Source organism: Macaca fascicularis, chromosome 12 (assembly GCF_037993035.2).
Source record: "Macaca fascicularis isolate 582-1 chromosome 12, T2T-MFA8v1.1".
In the NCBI taxonomy this organism is placed as follows: Eukaryota; Metazoa; Chordata; class Mammalia; order Primates; family Cercopithecidae; genus Macaca; species Macaca fascicularis.
In genome coordinates this window covers 103852060-103874427 of record NC_088386.1, presented here as the reverse complement: position 1 = coordinate 103874427, position 22368 = coordinate 103852060, and the positions used below count along the sequence as shown (strand labels likewise).

The 22368-nt window shown below is 41.2% G+C and overlaps 1 protein-coding gene across 9 annotated transcripts in view; it reads left to right on the top strand.

Moving 5' to 3' along the window:
- Positions 1–22368, top strand: part of PLEKHM3 (pleckstrin homology domain containing M3) — a 208203-nt gene that overhangs the window by 107266 nt on the left and 78569 nt on the right. For 7 of the 9 annotated variants that reach the window (XM_045367599.3, XM_045367601.3, XM_045367602.3 and 4 more), the window contains one exon: positions 15256–15319. In XM_045367599.3, the coding sequence (XP_045223534.1) occupies positions 15256–15319 (64 nt within the window). Of the gene's footprint in view, positions 1–15255; positions 15320–20002; positions 20286–22368 lie in introns of those variants that run through there. The other 2 variants (XM_015432673.4, XM_074009908.1) reach the window with 1 other exon arrangement.

Here is a 22368-nt window from a genome sequence, read left to right as displayed (position 1 = left end):
GAACCTGGGAGGTGGAGGTTGCAGTGAGCCGAGATTGCACCACTGCACTCCAGCCTGGGAGACAGAGCAAGACTCGACCTCAAAATATATATATGTGTGTGTGTGTGTGTGCGTGTGTGTGTGTGTGTGTGTGTGTGTATCCATGTGGTCAGGTGTGTTCAGTTAATCATGGCATTATTGCCTTATTTTCCCCTAGTTTGAACCTTGACATAGTTCAAAAGTTTTGCTTTAAGGTTCTCTAAGAGCCAGTCAAATTCTTCCCTTATTTTTCATTCCCATTGCCATCCCCCTTGTCTCTACTCTCATCACCTTATTTCAGTGATTTTCTTTTCTTTTGTGTGTGTGTGTGTGTGTGTGTGTGTGTGTGTGTGTGTGTGTGAGACGGAGTTTGACTCTTGTCGTCCAGGCTGGAGTGCAGTGGTGCCATCTCGGCTCACCACAACCTCCACCTCCTGGGTTCAAGCAATTCTCCTGCCTCAGCCTCCCAAGTAACTGGGATTACAGGCATGTGCCACCACACCCAGCTAATTTTGTATTTTTTTGTAGAGATGGGGTTTCTCCATGTTGGTCAGGCTGGTCTCGAACTCCCAACCTCAGGTGATCCTCCCACCTCCGCCCCCTAAAGTACTGGGATTACAGGCATGAGCCACCGTGCCCAGCTATTTTAATAATTTTCTTTTTTTCTTTTTTTTAATTTTAATAATTTTCTAACTGGGGATCCTACCTCCCCATGGCACCCCTCCTCAGTCCCTCTAACATATGTGCTACTGTAAAATGGTCTTATTAGACAGTGAGTAGTTCAGCTACCTACAGGATAAAGCAACACTCTTGGATGGGTTTTCAAGGTTCTCTGTCATCTGACCCTGACCTACATGCACAACTTTAACATCCACATGGTTCCTATGTGGATCACACCACGAGCCAGAATCTTCCACTGTGTTCCTGATGGACCACAGCCACCCCAGCCCAGCCAAAGTGACATACTCATTTCCTTGACACCAGCTGCCTCCCAGTCCTCTCAACTCGACTTGACTTGGCTTCTCTTACTTTAAAGCCAACTCAAGTGCTGCCTCTTCCCACCTGTCTTCAGTAGCTGATCCCTTCTCTGGTCTCTTCCAGCAGTGATCATCTGGACCACACATTTGGCACTTAAGGGCTTGGATGGTTTTCATCTCCTTATGTATATATCCTCTCTTGCTGGCTAGATCAGAAGGCCCTTAAAGGCCACGATTGTCCTCGAAACCTAAAATAGAAGACCACACATGCTAGCGGTGCAATAAAAGCTTGTTAATAATCGTAATTATGTGTAGAATAGTTTACTGTATATAAAGATAATTATGATTTCATTAGTCACAAAGTACTTTCCCTTAAATATATTATTTGTTCTTTACAGCAGCCCTTTTAGATAGGTGGGGCAGATGGTATTTAGAAAGAAGAGAAAGCGTCACTAAGCATCAGGGAAATGCAAATCAAAACCACAAGGAGATACCATCTCACCCCAGTTAGAATGGCTATTATCAAAAAGACAGAAAATAACAACCACCAGCAAGGATGTGGAGAAAAGAGAACTCTTATAAACTGTTGGTGTGAATGTAAATTAGTACAGACTCTATGGAAAACAGCATGGAGCTTCCTCAAAAAACTAGAAATAGAGCTACCATATGATCCAGCAATCCTACTATTGGGTGTATAGCCAAAAAAAAAAAAAAGGAAATCATTATGTCAAATGGATATCTGCATCCTCCTATTTGTGGGGATCCCACTATTCACTGTGGAAGTGTCCATCAAATGGACAAAGAAAATGTGGTAAATATACACAATGAAGTACCATTCAGCCATAAAAAAGAGTGCAATCCTGTCATTCACAGCAATATGGATGAGCCTAGACAATGTTAAGTGAAATAAGCCAAGCACAGAGACAAATACTCCATGTTCTCACTCATATGCAGGAACTCAAAAAGTGGATCACATAGAAGTAGAGAGTAGAACAGTGGTCACTAAAGGTGGGGAAGGGTAGAGGGATGAGAGGGTTAGGGAGAGGTTGGTTAACAAATACAAATTACAGTTAGAGAAATAGGTTCTGGCATTCTATAGCACTGTAGGGTGAATATAGTTAACAATAATTTGTTGTATATTTTCAAATAGCTAGAAGAGTACATTTGAATGTTCCTGCCATAAAGAAATGATAAACGTTTGAGATGATAGATGTGCTAATTACCCTGATTTATTATACATTGTATAATGTATTGAAATAGTATATTGTACCCTATCAATACATATAGTCATATGTCAATTTAAAATATTTAATAATAATTTTTTAAAAAGAAGAGAGGCCGGGTGCGATGGCTCACACCTGTAATCCCAGCACTTTGGGAGGCTGAGGCAGGCAGATTGCGAGGTCAAGAGATTGAGACCGTCCTGGTCAACATGGTGAAACCCCATCTCTACTAAAAATACAAAAATTAGCTGGGTGTGGTGGCACACACCTGTAATCCCAGGTACTCAGGAGGCTGAAGCAGGAGAATCACTTGAACCCAGGAGGCGGAGGTTGCAGTGCGCCGAGATAGCGCCACTGTACTCCAGCCTGGCAACAGAGTGAGACAACATCAAAAAAAGTAGGAAAGAAAGAAGGGATGGAGGGAGGGAGGGAGGGAAGGAATGGAACTATGACTCTAAGATGCTACACTCTGAGAGTGTAAAGGAAGGCAGGGAGGTGACAGACAGTGGTGTCCCTTGAACAGGGAGGCGGATAGCTGAGACAGCCACTCCTGTGCTCGTTGGCAAGCTTGATCAGCCATGGAGAACCAGGCATGACAATTGGGTTAGTGCCAGCAAATGCATTTACTCCAGGTCAGCATTTGCCAGACCTTCCTACGTCCCATACCTGTAAACTTAAAACAAAAATGCGAAGATAACTATAGGATTGCCGTATAAATATCTTTAGCCAAAACAGAAATAAAAACGTGACCCTCTATTTCTCACCATCATTTCACATAAGAACATAGTAATACTAGAAAAAAAAATAGGCAAACTGCTTTAGAAATCAAATAGCTTTTTAAAATCAAGTAGATTTAGAAATTGTTCTACATTTTTTTTTTCTCTAAAATTTTTCTTTGGACTGCTAAAAACATCACCAGACTGACACCAGCTGTTTGGACTAGCTTTTCAGAAATCCCAGTTTAAGTCGTATTTTCTCTTCTGAGTGCTGAAGTGAAATCCAGCCCAGGGAAATTTATGTGGATGCTTCAGTATTTCACATTCTCAATCATCAAAAATGTGATTTGGGGGCTTGGGGTGCCTGACAAATCCACAACCCATTATGGTATAAATGTAAAACTCATCTCTCTCCAGCACTAGTTAAGGGCAGTAGGCAATATTAGGCCTCTTTCCCTGGTTGCTTAGGACAGAATTGTGTTCTCAGGGAGCATTTGCTCCTACATGTTTGTCAGGTTAAGTCCTTGACTTAGACCATTCCGAAGCAATTTAATGGCTTGGCTTGAGAGTCTCAAGAGAATACCCAAAGTGATTCTTCTAAGCCATCTCTTCCTGTCTTTGGTCTCACATTTTATTTGAAATTATGATTATATCCAGCAGGAGTTCCCACTGAAATATCAGTTTTACCGAATGGTGAGAAATTTCTATTATAAAGATTGCCATTTTTATTAACACTGTCCCGGTGAATACCAGAAAAAAAATGTGTGTGGGGTGTGTGTGTGTATATGTGTGTGTGTGTGTGTGTGTGTGTGTGTGTGTGTCCTGACAGACTCTTGGTGCTTCCTCTTCCTCCAAGCAAAATTTAGCAGCTTACTCTGCTCTTAGACCCGTCTCCATAAATGTCACTTGATTTACCAAGACAGCCTTCTCCCTCCTTCCCTTGTTACGCCAGAAAAAAAACTGTCTTTCTAGTGAGTTCACTTAGCTGAGGCTAAGTCCAAAGGTTGGAATGCTCTTTGGCCGTCTAATAACGTCTTAACCTTAATATGTCCAAAACTGAGCTCCTAGTATTCCCACCCACCCGCACTCACATTGCAAACCACTCCTCCTGCAGTATTTCCCATCTTGCTTCATGGCATCTCTGTCCATCCAGTAATTCAAACCAAACACCTCTCATATTCTACATCCAGTCAGCAAACCCTGTCAGCTTCAGCTTCAAAATCTATCTACTTTTCACCACTTGCACTGCTGCAGGTGGGGTCCACCATCACCTTTTGCCTGAATTATTCCAGTAACTGGTCTCCTGCACCACCCTTAGCCCCCTTCAGTCTGTTCTTAAGACTATAGCTAATGTATAAATTAGATGAGTCACTCCTGGCCCAAATGAATAGTTTCACCTCACGCTCCAAGTGAAAGCCCAGGGCATACCTGGTCTCATCTCCCATTACCTCTCTGCCTCATCGCCCACTACTTTGCCCTCATTCACTTTGTTCCAGTCACACTGGCCTTTTTGTTGGTCCTTGGGCATACCAAGCTGGCTGCTACCTGAGTTTCCATCCTTGCTTTTCCGTTCCCTCTAACTGCTGAGATTGCTTCCTTTTTTTTTCCTTTTTCTTTTTTTTATCGGTTTGTTTCTCAGTGTGAAACCAAGCTTGCTTCCTAACTCCTTTAGGTCTTTGAGCAGCCATCACTTAATGAAGCATCCTTGACCACTCTGTTTTAAATGGCAACACAGTGTCTATTTGCACCCCACTGTCCACCACACATGCCTTCTGTCTTCTTTCTCTGCTTACTCATCACCATAAAACCTGGTATTTTATTTTGTCTGTCTCCATCTCTTAGGCCATCAGGTGTGAATGTAGACGTTTTGCTTTGTTCAAACTATGCAGCCACATGCACTGGCTCTGCCCTTTCTACTAGATGTAAGCTACGAAAGGTCATGACTTTTTATCTGTTATATTCACTGCTTAGAGCTATACATATCGTGGGAGCTAATAAATACTTGGTGAATAAATTAATTAAATGAATGAAGATTCTGCCCAATTTGGCCAAACTTATTTTTTCTCTTATTACAAAAGAATACTGTTCATCATAGAAAACAAAAATAAGAAAGCCACCCATATCCTACCACTTTGATGCATATCCTCCCAGACCTTTTCCTCTGCAGATGATTTTTCCCCATGAAAGCTGTTTTTGTTTGTTTGTTTGTTTGTTTGTAATGGAGTCTCACTCTGCCACCTAGGCTGCAGTGCAATGGCTCGATCTCGGCTCACTGCAAGCTCCGCCTCCCAGGTTCATGCCATTCTCCTGCCTCAGCCTCCGGAGTAGCTGGGACTACAGGTGTGAGCCACCGCACCCAGGCCTGAAAGTATATACTGTACATACTATCCTTAACCATTTCACTTAGTATATTGTGAACATTTTTATGCTGATAAATATTTGTCTAAACATCATGAAATGAGTGAAAATGGTGTTTTGATATGTGGGCATACCTACATGTCATTGATCTTGGAAGAAGTAGGTGGGGATTATTCAGTGTACTCAACAAAAGATTGCATGAGCAATCTAATACTAAATGAGCTGGTAGAACCACTTCATATCAACACCCCCTCTTCTCCCCTCACCGCCTAAAATATCAAATATATTAGGTAGAAGGAATATCTAATACAGAGAGAAAAGATTGCATGCTGTTGTAAATCAAATACACTTGATCTGGGAGGGCAGTTTATTAAGAGCACATCACTTATGGCAGAATTTTCTGTTTTGTTTTGTTTTTTTTTTCTTTTTGAGACAAGGTATCACTGTTGCTCAGTGCCGTGACATGACCACAGCTCACTGCAGCCTCGACCTCCCAAGCTCAAACAATCCTACTTCAGCCTCCTGAGAGCTGGGACTACAGGTGTGTGCCACCATGCCCACCTAATTTTTTTATTTTTTATTTTTTGTAGAGACAGGGTCTCACTATGTTGCTAGGGCTCCTCTCAAACTCCTGGATTTAAGGGATCCTCTGCCTCAGCCTCCCAAAGTGCTGGGATTACAAGCATGAGCCACCCTGCCTGACCAAGGCGGCCTAACTCTAAAAGCACAATCTACACAGACTGGAGTTGCAATGTCTCTGAACTGCATATGAGGAATATCTTACAAGCAAAATCTGAGACTGAAATGTGCAAAGTCTGGTTAATACTGAATTTTAGAAGAATAAGTCTATTTTAGCAAAAATATTAGCACTAAATTAGTCTCATTAAAGACCAGTAAGTATTAGCTCTTCAAACCTGCTGATAACACTTCTTTAAGCTCAGTAAATGAAAACAAGTCTTTATGTTTTCTGTAAGATTTAAGGTTACTCAGACTTTTGTGGCTACTTTTCCAGTTAGCTAGTTAAAAATTTCATCAGCTGCATCTGGGGCTTTAGCCTTAACAGATTAGCTGCAGAATCTATCAGGACTCAGAAATAAAGGAGGTCATTTTGGTAGTTTTGATAGCAACCATTCTTCTCATTCTACTTCAAGAATTCTTTTCCATTAGATGACTTCTAAAAGTGTGGTTTTCGAGTCATCTATCTTCCTGATATCCTAATAGCTCCTCCCTCTCCCTTCTTTTTCTCCAGAGATCTAATTCACCAAATTATGTATATACCAGTATCAGCACTGTAAAAGGGTGCTACAGACTGTCTGCAGTGTCATTCACGACTAAACAGATTTGAAAACTTTCAAAAGGAACTCTGGGAAGTTATATGTTAATTTTACTAATCTGCATAGATTCATAGCTCTTTATTTACTCAGAGATCTTTCAAAAAGCCAGGATGTTATTTTCTCTTATTCTGAGATTAAATGAAATATATAAATTCTCTAAAATCATTTTCTTTTTTTTCCTTTTTTTTTTGAGACGAAGTCTCACTCAGTCACCTGGGCTGGAGTGCAATGGTGAAATCTTGGCTCACTGCAACCTCCACCTCCTGGGTTCAAGTGATTCTCCTGCCTCAGCCTCCCTAGCAGCTGTGATTACAGGTGTAAGCAGCCACCATACCCAGCTAATTTTTTTCTTTTGTATTTTTAGAAGAGACAGAGTTTCACCAAGTTTGCCAGAGTGGTCTTGAACTCCTGACCTCAGGTGATCCACCTACCTTGGCCTCCCAAAGTGCTGGGATTACAGATGTGAACCACCATGCTCAGCCTCTAAAATAATTTTCTAAGAGAAAACAAAAATAAAACTCATTGCAGGACAAGTGTTATATTCTTGCAACTGTTAAACACCGTAAAAATTTGAGCTAGGTATATAACAGCTATGATATAATCTATCATTTTTATAATCAGATGCCACAATAATCACAATTAAAATTACATCCCAAATATTTCCACTCAAGGCTTTAGATTGTTGCTAAGAAACTTAAGTACGATTTCTGAATGAGCAGGTAAAAGAGACCCTTATTTCCTGTAACTACCTGCCAAGATACAATATCTGGTGCAATCTTGCCATTTTTTCAGCCAATGAGATTAGCAAAATGAGGTACCTAGAAAAGTGATTGAAGCTTGTTTCTTTCACATAGGCTGCTATCGAAATATGTGCCTTTGATTTAAAATTGTTTTTCCATTAGCTCAGAGTATGGCTGGACATACAAGTCCTGTCCACATCCAGCCTAATGTAACTATTTCAGAAAGAGTTTGCAGCTCATATCAAGAACACCAAATTGCATCTCCCTGGGGATGCTTCGTAGTGCTTTTTGCTGATTTCGGTGTGGGTGTATGTGCCCTCCAAAGGAAAGACACTGGCCATATGGACTTAGTACAAATTACCTACCCTGGAGCACATATTCTTGGAAGACAGTAAAACTACATGAATAAATGGTTTCCCTTTTAAAATTATTCCTTATGCATCTTTATCCATATTCTTTATTTAGACCCTTATCATTTAGAATCAAATTGTGGAGTTTGCTTTTGGTGTTGTGCTATCATTTTAATTTTACGTGTGTGTGTTGTGGGTCTTTTCTTTAAAGCCTAAGATATTTCCATTGCAAATTTTTCCCCCATTTTAATCATTGAGTCTTTAAATGCGGGTTGTGCATCTCTAAGAACTGAGCTTCAGGAAAATGGTAATATTATCAAATCTATCAGAACCTTGCAAAGGGTCTGCGTACTTCACAGCCTGACCCAATCCCTTTTTTCTCGTGAGCACTGGGGCTTGGTGGGAGCTGAGTTGAACTTCTCAGAAATTAGTCAAGTTAAATGAGTCTTGATTTATTTGACTTAATGTCATGGAACAAAATGGAATGAGGCCCTTCTACCTTTTTGTTAAGATTACTGCCTTTGATTTCATAGGCAATTATCTCTGCATTTTTAACCCCAAGTACCAGCTACATCATATAAAGGCTCTGAATCATATATGACCTTTTTCCTTTTTAATTTTCATCTTTTCTCACCTTTCTCATTAGAGCAATCTATAAATGAAGCCTGTTACCTTCCCAGTGTGTCAGGCGATTCTGAAGATGATAAAATAGAAAATGTTAGCACTAGAAGCAATCGTGCTAGTTGGTTTTCATGATCTTCTAGCACGTTTCTTCAATGTTTTTTGCTACCAGGAAACTCGGTAGTGCTACCTGCTAGTGATACCATTTCCTTTGATGGGTGGGTGAAGTGTGGAGTTGACTCTTCTTATTTATTCTTTGGCTCTGGTGTCAGGGCTTGCATTGGTATAAGCAGGGCTGCCCACTGCAGAAATGCTGCCAGACATGATGATTAATAGCCCTGCAATACAGTGAAGTCAGTTAATGCACAGAAGGCCCTAAACACAGCAGCCTCATATGCAACAAGGATCCTGTTTACTAAAGGACTGCTAAACCAGATAACCTTCAGTTAGTTTGTAGCTTTTGGTTCTTAATATAATGAAGGTTATGGGTTAAATTTAATAAATTAGTGATTACTTTTTTTTTTTTTTTGAGACAGGATCTTGCTTTGTCACCCAGGCTGGAGTGCAGTAGCATGATCATGGCTCACTGCAGCCTCAACCTCCTGGGCTCAATTGATCCTCCTGCTGCAGCCTCTTGAGTAGTTGGGACCACAGGCATTCACCACTACCCCCAGCTAATTTATTTTATTTTTATTTTTATTTTTATTTTATTTTTAATTATTATTATTATTATTTTTTGAGACAGAGTTTCATTCTTATTGCCCAGGCTGGAGTGCAATGGCGCGATCTCGGCTCACCGCAACCTCTACCTCCTGGGTTCAAGCGATTCTCCTGCCTCAGTCTCCTGAGTAGCTGGGATTACAGGCATGCGCAACCATGCCCAGCTAATTTTTTTGTATTTTTAGTAGAGATGGGGTTTTTCCATGTTAATCAGACTGGTCTCGAACTCCCAACCTCTGATGATCAGCCCACCTTGGCCTCCCAAAGTTCTGGGATTACAGGCGTGAGCCACTGCTCCTGGACCCCCAGCTAATTTTTGTATTTTTTGTAGAGACGGGGTCTTGCTATGTTGCCCAGTCTGGTCCCAAACTTCTGAGCTTAAGTGATCCTCCCACCTTACCCTCCCAAAGTGCTGGGATTACAGGTGGGAGCCACTGTGCCCCATTGAGTAATTATTAATCTTTTTTATATAACATTTTAGTAACAACTTGAACCGTTTCAGTTAATAAAATACTGTGTGTAGGGAGTGTCCGTGTGTGTGCGCGCACGTGCGCACTGTGGGGGGAGTGTGTGTCTGTATGTTTTCCTGCACGCACATGCACATGTGCAAATGTGTGTATTTGAAAGAGCTTCCAGCTGGGTCCACATCCCATTTCCTTTAGGCCTTTTGAAGAACAGTCTTCATCAATTATCTCTACTTTTGTGTCTTCTGCTTTTGTTTCTATAGTAGCTTCTTTTTTTTTTTTTTTTTTTTTTGAGACAGAGTCTCGCTCTGTCACCCAGGCTGGGGTGCGGTGGCCGGATCTCTGCTCACTGCAAGCTCCGCCTCCCGGGTTTACGCCATTCTCCTGCCTCAGCCTCCCGAGTAGCTGGGACTACAGGCGCTCGCCACCTCGCCCGGCTAGTTTTTTGTACTTTTTAGTAGAGACGGGGTTTCACCGTGTTAGCCAGGATGGTCTCGATCTCCTGACCTCGTGATCCGCCCGTCTCGGCCTCCCAAAGTGCTGGGATTACAGGCTTGAGCCACCGCGCCCGGCCAGTAGCTTCTTAATGTTAGCGTTTAAGTATGCCCAAGTCTCTCTTATTTAAAAAAAAAAAAATCCTTTCTTTTTTTTTTTTTTTTTTTCTGAGACGGAGTCTCACTCTGTCGCCCAGGCTGGAGTGCAGTGGCCGGATCTCAGCTCACTGCAAGCTCCACCTCCCAGGTTCACGCCATTCTCCTGCCTCAGCCTCCTGAGTAAAAAAATCCTTTCTTAGTCCTACATCCTTCTTTAGCTGTGGCCTGATTTCCCTCCTTTTCTTTAAAGTTGACTTCATAAAAGAGTAACCCACAATCCTCACCCCTCTCCAGTCTTTCCTCCCCCTCCACTGAAACCACCCTGTCTGAGGTCACTGATGGATTCCTGCTTGCCAGCAGGCACTTTCCAGGCCTCATGAGAGTCTTCCTCACGTTATCTGACCTCTCCACTACTGTTGATGCCATTGACCACCTTCTTCCTTCATGAAATTATCTCCTTCCTTGGCTTCCCTGGTGCTGGCTCTTCTGCTCTTTCTCCTCCCTGTCAACCTACTCCTTCCCAGTCCTCTTCCTGTTTATCTACTCCTAAATATTAGTAGTACTGTTTCACCCGGAGCCAGTCTTTTCTCATGTCCCAGCATGTGCCCCCCTGGGCTATCACTTTTTCTCAGGGCTTCACCTAAAACCTATAAGCTGGGGGCCCACAAATCACGCACTTGGACTCACAGGTGACTCCACTTGAGCCTTCCAAAGACAGTTCCAACATCTGAGCTACCCTGTCCCCCACCAAGACAACTCCTCTTCCTTAGTCCTGTTTTTCAGACCCCTTTCTACTAATCAGAGTTTAAGGCAAACTGGCTCTGGGAATCTACTTTTCCCATTCATTTCCTAAAGGACTCCCGTCAGGCCCACTTGTAGGACCTCAGCCACAGCAGAGGAAAGCCCTTGGAGTCACCCAGATGGGAAGTTGCCGCAGCCCACGCTTTCCCAAGCTTGGCTTTTAGGTCCATATTTACCCTGAGTTTCCCTGTGTTTGGTCTTCCTAAAGAAAATATTTAGAGAATGTCTTGCAAATTCAGTCTGCCTTAGGGGAAAGAGGAATAAATGGCAGTGAGCGTAAGTTATCTGGCCCTGCCTTGGAAACCCTTACCTCCTCTAAGCAGAAGACTGAGTCCCGATCTCTAAACAGCTGCAAAAAAACCTTTTTCTTCTTTTATTTACGTTAAAAAGCATTACTATAAGAGATGCATTTTAATACCTACCAGTCTTCCCTCTCAGGAAATATATTACCATATTTGACTTTAGTGCTTTCATACTACAACTCCCGTCCTCCAGGGAGGAAAAAAAGATGATTGGCATTATCTCTCTTAAAAGTCTTTATTTTTAATGGCCACCACTAAATCTCTTGGACACAACATCTTCTCCAGACACAATAAGCTGGGTTCCTTTATCTTTCCTGCATATATTGCATTTTCCAGTTCTTTGTGTCTGTTATGACTGACCTCATGTAAATTATAGTATTAGACATTGAAGCGTGATGGAGAAGACAGTAGAGGAAGTGTTTCTGAAGGGGCTTAGAATCTCATATAAAAGGAGAGAGAAAATAAACATATGTGAAATATATATACACAAAGAAACATTAAATAAATACATAGCCACTTTAGCTTACTGTACAAATAATGTTGAAGGAATATCAGAGATGATCGTGACCAAAGTTGGTTAATTTTTGTAAGAAGAATAATGAATCGTGTTTGGAAGCAAGAAGGACCCTGCCTAGTAAGGAGAAATTGGAAATTCTCTTTGTTGTTCATCAGTTGTATTCATTGAAGTATTCATGTAGCACAATGCCTTATTTTAGACACTCAGTAAGTACTTGTTGACTATATGATTATCGACTGGGCATAGTACTCCAGGAAGAGTATGCCAGTATGATTTGGTTTGTAAATTTGTAAATAAGTCTGATATCCTGTATATCCCTAATCATAAAAACTTTAGAATTTTAAAGCAGAAAGAATTTTTAAGTAGCGAAACATTACAGATATGCTCTCCTGCATTTGTCCCTGCCATAGATCATTTCATCTTCCTTTTAACTCTTTCTCCAGCTGACCTATGTTTCTACAAACCTGAAGAAGAGGCAGGAGCTAGTCTTGAAATGATTTTGCAGCCTTCTTACTGGACTCCATTTCTTAGCACTGCTGCCACATTGCTTTCATTTTACTTTATTTAAGGGATTTCATTATTAAGCATTTACCTTTCAGTAAGATTATTCCTTCCATTTAATCACCCCTAAACATCCTCTGTCTCTCATATTGTCATACCCTGCTCCCCTTGAGTCCCACTGAAACACTGCCCTAGTTTTCCTTTCCTGCAGATAAGTTTGGGTCCTTGGATCTTGGAACAGCGAAAGGACATTAGTGAAACAACTGGTGAAACCTGAATAAAGTCTATAATTTGCATAATGTTAATTTCTTATTTTTGATCAATATGCCATGGTTGGGTAAGATGTAAGCATTAAGGGAAGCTGGATAAAGAGTATGAAGGTATGAACATTTTACAAATACAGAGAAATGTTAAAAACTGTGGAAGCATATGTGAACATTCTAGTTATTTTCAAAAACATACTTTTCAAAATATAATGAGAAAATTGCAGACTACCAAAGTACACTTTTAGATAGTTCTAGATTGTAAGGTAAACAAAGTAAAAACAAACAACCCTCGTCTGGGTTCAGCCACCTTCCCATTCAGGTTTTTCCTCACTCCATTCCCTCCATTCCCCTGGCTTCAGCTGTCCACTCTGTGCTCCCATCAGAAGTGCTCTGAGTCTTCTACATCTCAGGCCCAGATCCATGCTTGTCGTTCCCCACACAGGCACTGGATATTCGGCACATGGGAAGCTCAGTTTTTTATTCCCTCCCCTGGAAGCCTACCCTCAGTTGGCCAATGGCATCACCATTCTGATCCCCAGGCTCTATACTTCAGGGTCATCGTAGACCCCCTTCTCCTTTTTCACTTATTCCCAATGTTCTCACTTCTTCCAAAAAGTCTCCGGCATCTACCCACTCATTCCTTTCACTGTCCGCTTGCCTACCCTAGAACAGACTCTCACATGCTTTGTCACCTGTCTGTAGTCTCTCCACCCTCCCTGCTGCCTTCAGAGGCATACCAGTGTGGCTTTCCTGCCTCAAAAAGCATCAGTGGCTCTATACTGCTACCGGCCTAAACTACAGTAATAAACATCCATCCAGAAGAGATGTGCATGATATTACTAAATTAGATGGTCAGCTCAAACCTACCTCCCTCCTTCCCCCACCCCTAGCCCCAAGAAATTAGAAGGAATGTAGGCCTTTGGAGTCAGAAAGTCCTGGCCTTGAATCTCGGAAGACATCCCTTGATCATTTCTGTCATGTGTTTGTGTTTTTGAAAATGGAGGTTGATTACATCTCATGGTTCCTCCAGGGACCATGGTCTACCTTCCATGACAGGGGCCTTCCTGTGGAGAACCTAATCCTACATGAAGGAATTGAGTACTTTTCCTATGCCCTACCCAGCTGTGCTGGGCCTGTGCTCTGCTTCCTGTCACAAGTGCAGCCCTGAACCATTAGAGGTGAAGGGAGCCCAGCCTTAGGAACTGCATTCAGTTTCCCAGAATATAATGCCCTTGTCACTTGTCTCATTCCTGTGGGTGAAACAGTGCTTTCCAGCAGAATTCTTCAGCGACTTTCCTACTTTCCAGGAGAGGTCCTTACTAGAATACACCTACCCCAGTCCTCCGTCCAGTCAGGACTTCGTCTAATTGGTTCAGTGCTCCATTTTCAGTAGTCTAATACAGTGCCCGATATGCAGTATGTGCTTAATCAATACTGGATGGATGGAAGGATGAATGATTTAATATCTAGGATTTGGCAACTAATGCATACTTAATTGAAAGACTGAATAATGACTTTTCCAATGAGCAAGATTATTAGGCCAGTGGTTCTAAACCTTGACTGTACTAATCACCAAGAGAGTTTTTGTTTTCTTTAACATTGATTTATGAGCTCTACCCAGGCATATACCCTGTTGTTTTCTAAAAGGTCTCCAAGTGATTCTAATAGACAGCCAGGGTTGGAATCCACCGTGTTAGACTACTCAAAAAATATGTACCCCATGCATAACTCTTTATCATTTTCAATTACCACATTGTATTGTAATTATCAGCTTCTGTGTCTTTCCCTCACTTGACTTTATGCTCCTTGGCCTCATACTGGGGCTGTCTTCCTAATGCCTGGCATAGTGCTTGGCATATAATGAATAGTCATAAATGTGAATTGGATAAATTGGTGGTTTCTTTCATTTAAGACCCAAGAAAATTGCATAGTACCAAATAAGACAAAGAGAAAAATGCTAGTATCATGGATTTTGTTTTGGGTTTAGTTTGTGTGTATGTTGTTTTCCAGTCATCTACACTTTGGTAACCTGTTTGCTTGCCCATAATGGGTTATTTTTTTCTGTTCATTCATTTTCATCTATTCAGATGCTGTGAACAGACAGCAGCTAAAGATATTGGACTTTGTTGAAGAGTCCTAATTTAAAATGTCTTGTCCCATTATTCTCATTTGTACAGAGGTTCTAAAATTGCCATCACTATACATATGAGAGGATAGTTCATTAATGTGATATTCAGTATCACTCCTCCTCATTAATGAAAGCCATAGAAGCCTCTAGACACGAGTGGCCACTCCAATTTTTCTGAAATCCAAAATCAGTATATTTAGATATAGAATAATACAGCTAGAAAGATATTTAGAGACATCACATTAAACCACCCTCATTCTGCGTGAAGAAGCTGAAGCCAGGTGGGCATTTGAGGACTTGGCAGAGATCACACAGCTTATTATGAACACAGCTGGTACAAGAAACCTGATGTTCTGGTCCTCAGGCCTGGGCTACTACACAGTGCTTGTAGCTCTTAAGATTACATTAGAAGTCAAAGATCAAACTTTTACCTCCATTCTGGTGTCGTATTGGGAAGAAAAATATCTGAGAAAAATATATTTCTCAGAAGGCTTAGGAGGAAAAGTATAGGTGGAAAGTAGAGAGGGCAGAGGAAAGGAATTCTTGAATGAGACTTTGAAACTTATCAGAAAAATGTGTGTTTTGGCAGCACCGCAGTTCACTTGTCTATCTGCCCTTGTTTTCAGAATTTTCCCCAGAGAATACCTCCTTCAACAGATCCACCTGTATTCCCTCGCCGACCTGCAACAGGTAAGCACTCAGAGGGGCTGTTTCATTTTCGTTGTTTTCCTGGAGAAGTCTCTTTGTCGACTTTGGTCTTTGCCATCATTGGGGTAGTTTTCATCACAAACCCTGATAATTCTTATTCAGAATGGGGGGAAAACTTAGTATAAAAAGATATATAGGACAATACCAAATGTTGGCAAGGATGTAGAGAAACTGGGGCTCTTATACATTGCTGATGGGATGCAAAGTACGTCAGCCACTTTGGAAACAGTTAAAAAATTAAACATAGAGTTACCATATGACCCAACAATTTTACTCCTAGGTATATACCCAAGACAGCTGAAAACATATGTCCACAGAAAAACCTGTACACAAATGTTCAGAGCAGCATTATTCATAATAGCAAAAAAGTGGAAACAACCCAAATGTTCATTAGCTGATGAATGGATGAACAAAATGTTTTGTAGCCGTATAATAAAATATTATTCTGCCATAGAAAGAAGTGAAGTACTGATGCATGCTATAACATGGATAACTCTTGAAAACATCATGCTAAGTAAAAGAAGCCAGACAGAAAAGAATACATACTGTATGATTCTATTTACATGAAATGTTTAGAATAGGCAAATCCATTGTGACAGAAAGTACGTTAGTGGTTGCCAGGGCCTGGGGAGAGTAAAGAAATGGGGAGTGCCTGCTCATGGATAAAGAGTTTCTTTGGAGGCTAATGAAAGTGTTCTGGAATTAGACAGCAGTGATGGTTGTACAGTCTTGTGAATATTCTGAAAACCACTAAACTGTTTACTTTAAAAGAGTAAATTTTACGGTGTGTGACTTTTACCAATTAAAAATTTGTATGAAAAGATGTAAAAGGCATTGAATGTGTTAAGCCCTTGACTTGTGCTCAAGCCAAAAAGTTGAATGGCTTTTAAAGTTTAGTAAAACATAACATAGCATGTAAGAGTTGAAATCATCCTTTTATACTTTTATTAGCACATGTACTTTTTTTTTTCTCTTTCGTTTGTGAGACAAGAGTCTTGCTCTGTCGCCCAGGCTGGAGTGCAGTGGTGTGACCTTGGCTCGCTGCACCCTCCACCTCCCAGTTTCAAGCGATTCTCCTGCCTCAGCCTCCTGAGTAGCTGGGATTACAGGCATGTGCCACCACACCTGGCTAGTTTTTGTATTTTAGTAGAGATGGGGTTTCACCATGTTGGCCAGGCTGGTCTCGAACTCCTGACCTCAAGTGATCTGCCCACCTTAGCCTCCTAAAGTGCTGGGATTACAGGCATGAGCCACCACGCCTGGCCACACTTGTACTTTTAATGATTGACCAGATTAGCAGCTAGGAAGAAACTGGCCTCTTGTGTGTTCAGCCCAAAATTCTAAATATGTTAAGCTTTGGTTAATCATTTAAATCAACAACTCACTCCTAAGAACTGTTGGACACTAGATAATGATTATTTTAAGAGTTCATTAACTAATAATAATAATTGTGACAACTTTCAGTGTATCTCAAACGGCTGTGATTCTGTTCTTTCGTTGTTGTTTTCCTCTCTGGTTGTTTTATCCAGAAGAATTTAGGTCAACTTAAAAACCATACTTATAATAACTTCAGTCATTTTTCTGGCTTTAAATTACTTTTCAAGGATTTTTTGTGTCTTTTAATTTAATAACTTAAGAATTTTATGTTCTTTTTGTCCCCCCAGAGCTAGGAAAGTTATTTATTTATTTATTTATTTATTTATTTATTTGACAATCTCACTCTGTTGCCCAGGATGGAGTGCAGTGGTGTGATCTTGGCTCACTGCAACTTCAGCCTCCTGAGTTCAAGCAATTCTCGTGCCTCAGGCTCCTGTGTAGCTGGGATCACAAGCGTGTGCCACCAGGCCCGTCTGATTTTTGCATTTTTAATAGAGACAGGGTTTCACCATGTTGGCCAGGCTGGTTTCGAACTTCTGACTCAAGTGATCCACCTGCCTCAGCCTCCCAAAGAGCTGGGATTACAGGTGTGAGCCTCTGCTCCCTGCCAGAAAGTTATTTTAAATTAAATGGCAGACATGATGTTAGAGCATTTAATTGGAGAGCTCTAAGAAAAGACTAAGGTTTTCATTTCCATTTATGTGTCAAGTTGAAACCTATTTGCACATACCAGCTCTCCCAACTTCTTCGGTCCTGCCTGATCTTTACTACATAGTCAGGCAGCAGTGGTCTGCTGGCAAGGGTGGAAAGAGGTATATTTTTACTTAAAATTGTTGTTCAAGGGGAAGAGTTGGTTAAAACACTTGTTATACATTTATCTATTTTCTGGAGTCCACCTGATCATAGTGCCTGAGGACACAGACTCTATCGTTTGAGAAGTATGTTTAAAGGCACTGAACATTCTTGTAAAGCTGGTTTAAAATAGAATAGGTGGGCTCCAAAGTGAGTACTCTTTGAAGGAGCCTTTCAAACGTGAGTTTCGATATCTGACGAAGAGAAAGAATCAGAGTAATTCCATATTCATTTTAGGGTGTCAAAGTAATGTATCCATTTGGAATCGTACAGCCTGCTTTTTAAGGCTTTCCTATACCCTGCTGTCTTTCCCTCCACCCCCTTTTCTTTTTTTTCCTCCTTTAATAATCAAACTATACATGCCAAGCAGCTTACTGAAATCAGTGGCAGGGGTATTCCTGGTGGCCAGGCCATTAGCCCCTGGAGCCCCATAAGCAGCTTAATCAGTTGTCAGCCTGGGTAGTAAAGCGATCGAGGCAATCAACAGCTTATCAAACACGCTGTGGGCGGGGCAGCTAGAGCTCAATGCATCCATTTACTTAACAGCTCACTCTAACCTGGTTCTTTGTGCCTGGCTTTAAGAGCCCCAAACTTATCATATTTAGAGGAAGTCTAATTCGATTACTTTTTCTGCCTGAGGTGGGTTAAATTGGATTTAGCTTTTGATCTGTCTGCATCTTGGCTATCAGCACTGAAGGGCATCCCCTGCTTCATCTTTCGTTGGTTTCTGAGTAAATAACAAGCATGTTTTCTAGATCTGAATTGTTCTTGCAAATATGTAAGGGAAGGGACACAAGGAGAAAGAACAAAAAATACCATTGCTTTGTGAAAGGGCATGTAGTGGTATGGGGAAACCCAACCTAACTGACCCAACCACCAGCCTGATGGCATCCTAGGCCATTTTGGCCTCTCCTGGACTGCTTCATCATCCCACTTATTGTCAGTGTCAGGCGTTTTAGAGTAAATTATTTTCCCCTGTTTGATTTTTCTCCTCACTGCTAAAGGTTTCTGTAAAAACAGACCTGTCTGTCATATCAAGTAACTCTAGAAAAGGGGCTTTTAATGTTCAGATTTTGCAGGGGAAAGGAAAATAAACTAAAGCAAGTGACTCAAGAGTTATAAGTCAGAGAAAAACAATAAGATGGATATTCTTCTTAAATGCACAGATTCCTGTCTACTTTAAGATTTCTCTTGTTAATTTGATTTTTCCCATTAGCTTTTATTTAAAAAGCAAAACAGCCATTTTCTTCTTCAAAAAGAAAAAAAAAAAAAAACAGGTAAGAATTTAATAAACATGGTGAAAGGAGATTTATAATTTAGAGATAATTTAAAATAATATAGTACACAAAGCACTAATAATACTTAAAGATGCTGAAAGAATTCTGGTACCAAAAAAATTGCAATCTTATTGTCTCTGTCTGGTTTTATGTTTATAAGTAACAATCCCTAAAATTTTCGCAGATAGACTCAATTCAACAATTTGGCTGAAGATTTCAAGCTGCCTTACCGCTGCTTTTGTTACATTCAAGACACTTTTCCCCCTTTTCATGATTTGAATTACTGTCCTCTTTGCATGCATTTTCCTTTACTATTGTACATTTAGATGTGAGGAAAGAAATAGCAAGGATTGACAATTGCTTTGCAAAGGACATTCCCTCCAGTTGTTCAGGAAGGGCTGTCACCTGCTCACTGTTCACTGAGTACCAGTTATTGGCAAAATTAATGCTCAGACTGAGTCCCTAATTGTCTGTTTCACCAGTGATTGAATTGCTCACTGGTATGACTTGCACATCGAAAAAGTAGTAGTTGTATATAGTCATTATCTGACTACAGTCACTTGGTAGCATTTAGCCATAACCTGTAAAATAGAGCCAGGTACACCTGGCCTGGTAGCAGGGCCAAGGAAGACGCATAAGACAGGGGCAGAGGCTCTCCAAATCCTAGGAGCTCCAGGGAGCATGGCCTTCCTTTGCTTATTTCTTGCGTTTAGAATTCCAGGTGAATTTCTGTTCTGCGAACTCGATATTGTTAAAAAAATATACTCAAGGCCGGGCACGGTGGCTCGAGCCTGTAATCCCAGCACTTTGGGAGGCCGAGACGGGCGGATCACGAGATCAGGAGATCGAGACCATCCTGGCTAACACGGTGAAACCCCATCTCTACTAAAAAATACAAAAAATTAGCCGGGCAAGGTGGCAGGCGCCTGTAGTCCCAGCTACTCGGGAGGCTGAGGCAGGAGAATGGCATAAACCGGGAGGCGGAGCTTGCAGTGAGCTGAGATCTGGCCACTGCACTCCAGCCCGGGCGACAGATCGAGACTCTGTCTCAAAAAAAAAAAAAAGAAAAACATATTAAATTCCATACTCTTTGAATGTAACTCTGACAGAATGTACTGTTCATTTTTTAAAAAATAAAATCTTACAAATTTTCTTTCAGGAGGTACGAATGCATGGTGGTTTTTGAACTGACGAAGTGCTTCCTTGTAAAGGAGGTAGAAGGCAACAACTCAGCATGTGTGAATGCACGGACTAGTATTGGTGCATGTTTTGAATGGGGAAACTGAGGCACTGCTTTTTAAGAGCTTTTCCTTGGTTAGTTACTTTGGGAAGAATAAATAGAATAGAATTTGTGTTTGGTTATTTTCAGTCTATCCAGCATTATCACAAATCCATGAGAAGGCTTTAAGACAGGAATGCAATAAAAAGATATGCTCACCTGAGATGGAGAGAGTTGTACCGTAACTCTCAGTGCCTTAACCTTCGGCGTCAGCTATCTGCTTTCCCTGTTAAGTATGTACAAACCATCTCCTTACTCCCCTTGGCGCTTTTAACACTGATGAAAAGGTTCCAGATTTTACCAGTAGAATACATTAGTATATATAAATAAATGGTCAAGAGTTCTTAGTTGTTCTTAAGGAGCAAATCAGAAGTCTGGTTTAATATGTCATTCTTTGGACTGTGTAAATGATAGCAGGTTTATTCTAAAGTTCCTTCTATTTGCTGAAAGAAAAGGTCAGATTTGACTTCTAAATTTTGGCTACCTGTGCTCTTGTGACAAAACCTAAAATGTATATTAATGACTAGCTCTTCTGGTATTACTCACCTTTGGGGGCATATGTAAGTTAAGCATTGAATGATTCTATTTGTGGCGATTCATGAGAAAGGATACTGGATGATCCCATGGGTGAGGTGGCTGGTTAGAGTAGGCCCTCCACCCTACTCCCTCCACTGCCCACCACCTCACCCCCGCACACACACACCCCTCTTGTGAGACAACCTAAGGAGCTAATTTTCTCATTATTCACCTTCCCTGGGCCCTACATTTCCAAATGAGACCCTACCTTTAGGTGAAGGCATTTAGATTGTAGTTAATAGGAAATATATTACCCAAGAAAAATAAATTATTATTTTGGCAGAAATTCATTTGAAAACATGGCATGATATTGAGGGTGGGGAGACATTTCAACAGATAAGTTTTATGAAAGAAAAAGGACAGGAAAGTCTGGAATTTGGAGTGCTTACTAAAGAGTTGTGAAGTGGGAAGGATGCCAGGTGGGAGGACCCACAGCACTCAAGAGCTGTGAAAAGAGAGAGGAGTGACCAGATGTACACTACCTTTCTGGAATTGCCTAGCACTGCCTAAACTGTTTAATACTAAAGCAATAAACACTTACACTCAGCAACTGATGTAACTTATGCAACATAGAAATGTCCAGTGGATGGATGGATGGATGGATGGGTGGATGGATGGGTGACAAAGGTGTATATGTACATATGTTCATACATACGGTATCGTGAACTCACTGGTTCTCTCTCCCCTAAAAAGCAAAGCAAACTGGTTAATTTAACAGCAGTCGCTAAACAAAACAAAATTAGAAATGCTGACTATGAAATATAACAATGCACAGAATTCTAAAACAAAATAAAAATATCTGCTTATGTCAGAATAATAGTGAGTTGTTTCGTGTTGCAAACTTTCTGAACACTCACTCCATATCCAGAACAGTTAACTCTTCGGTTAACTTTTTTGCTAGTCCAGCATACCCACAGAGCTTAGGAATTGTCATCCGTGTGACCTCAACATTTGTTAGAATTGGCCCCTGAAGAAATAAATCAAACGGTGGTCTTACCTCAACTGTTTTCTAGCTGGTAAGATCACAAAAAGGCAATGTTTAAGACATTTCAAGGCCACTTTTAAACAACATGCTTTACTGAATTCTTCAAGGAAGTGATGTGAGTTATTTTGCATGGCCCTGACCCACCAAGCAAACCCATAATCAGAGAACGTTTTTCTCTATGGACGCTCTTCACAGAGTCAGCAGACAAAGGCCACGCCTAAGTGGGCACCCAGCACAGCTGCCCTTTCACCAAAGAAGTAACAGGTGATGACCTTTATTCACACAGGGGTTGACATCTTTGAATCCACAGCCCACAGGAACACAGCGCCTCAGTACCCACAACCGAGTCACCAGTCCCAAGCCTCAGGAGCCCAAGGAACTTGTATTCATAGCTTCTCAGCAGCCCTGATCCCTACACCATTGTCCACCCAGGCATTAGCGGCCAGGATAACTAATTAGGAGCATTCGGATTTAACAAGCAGAAAAACAAAGCGTGACAGCTCGCTTGTGTTGTTCCATGGCCTGTGCCTGTGTCCGCTGCAGCCGGCACTGCCTTCAGAAACCCCTGAACGTAATCTGGGGCGAGACGGGAGCGAGGCCTCCATTAAAACATCACTAAATCTCTGTTAGCTATTTTAGCCACAGCTCTCCCAACCAATTAATGAGCTAGGAAAGAGGACCGTAA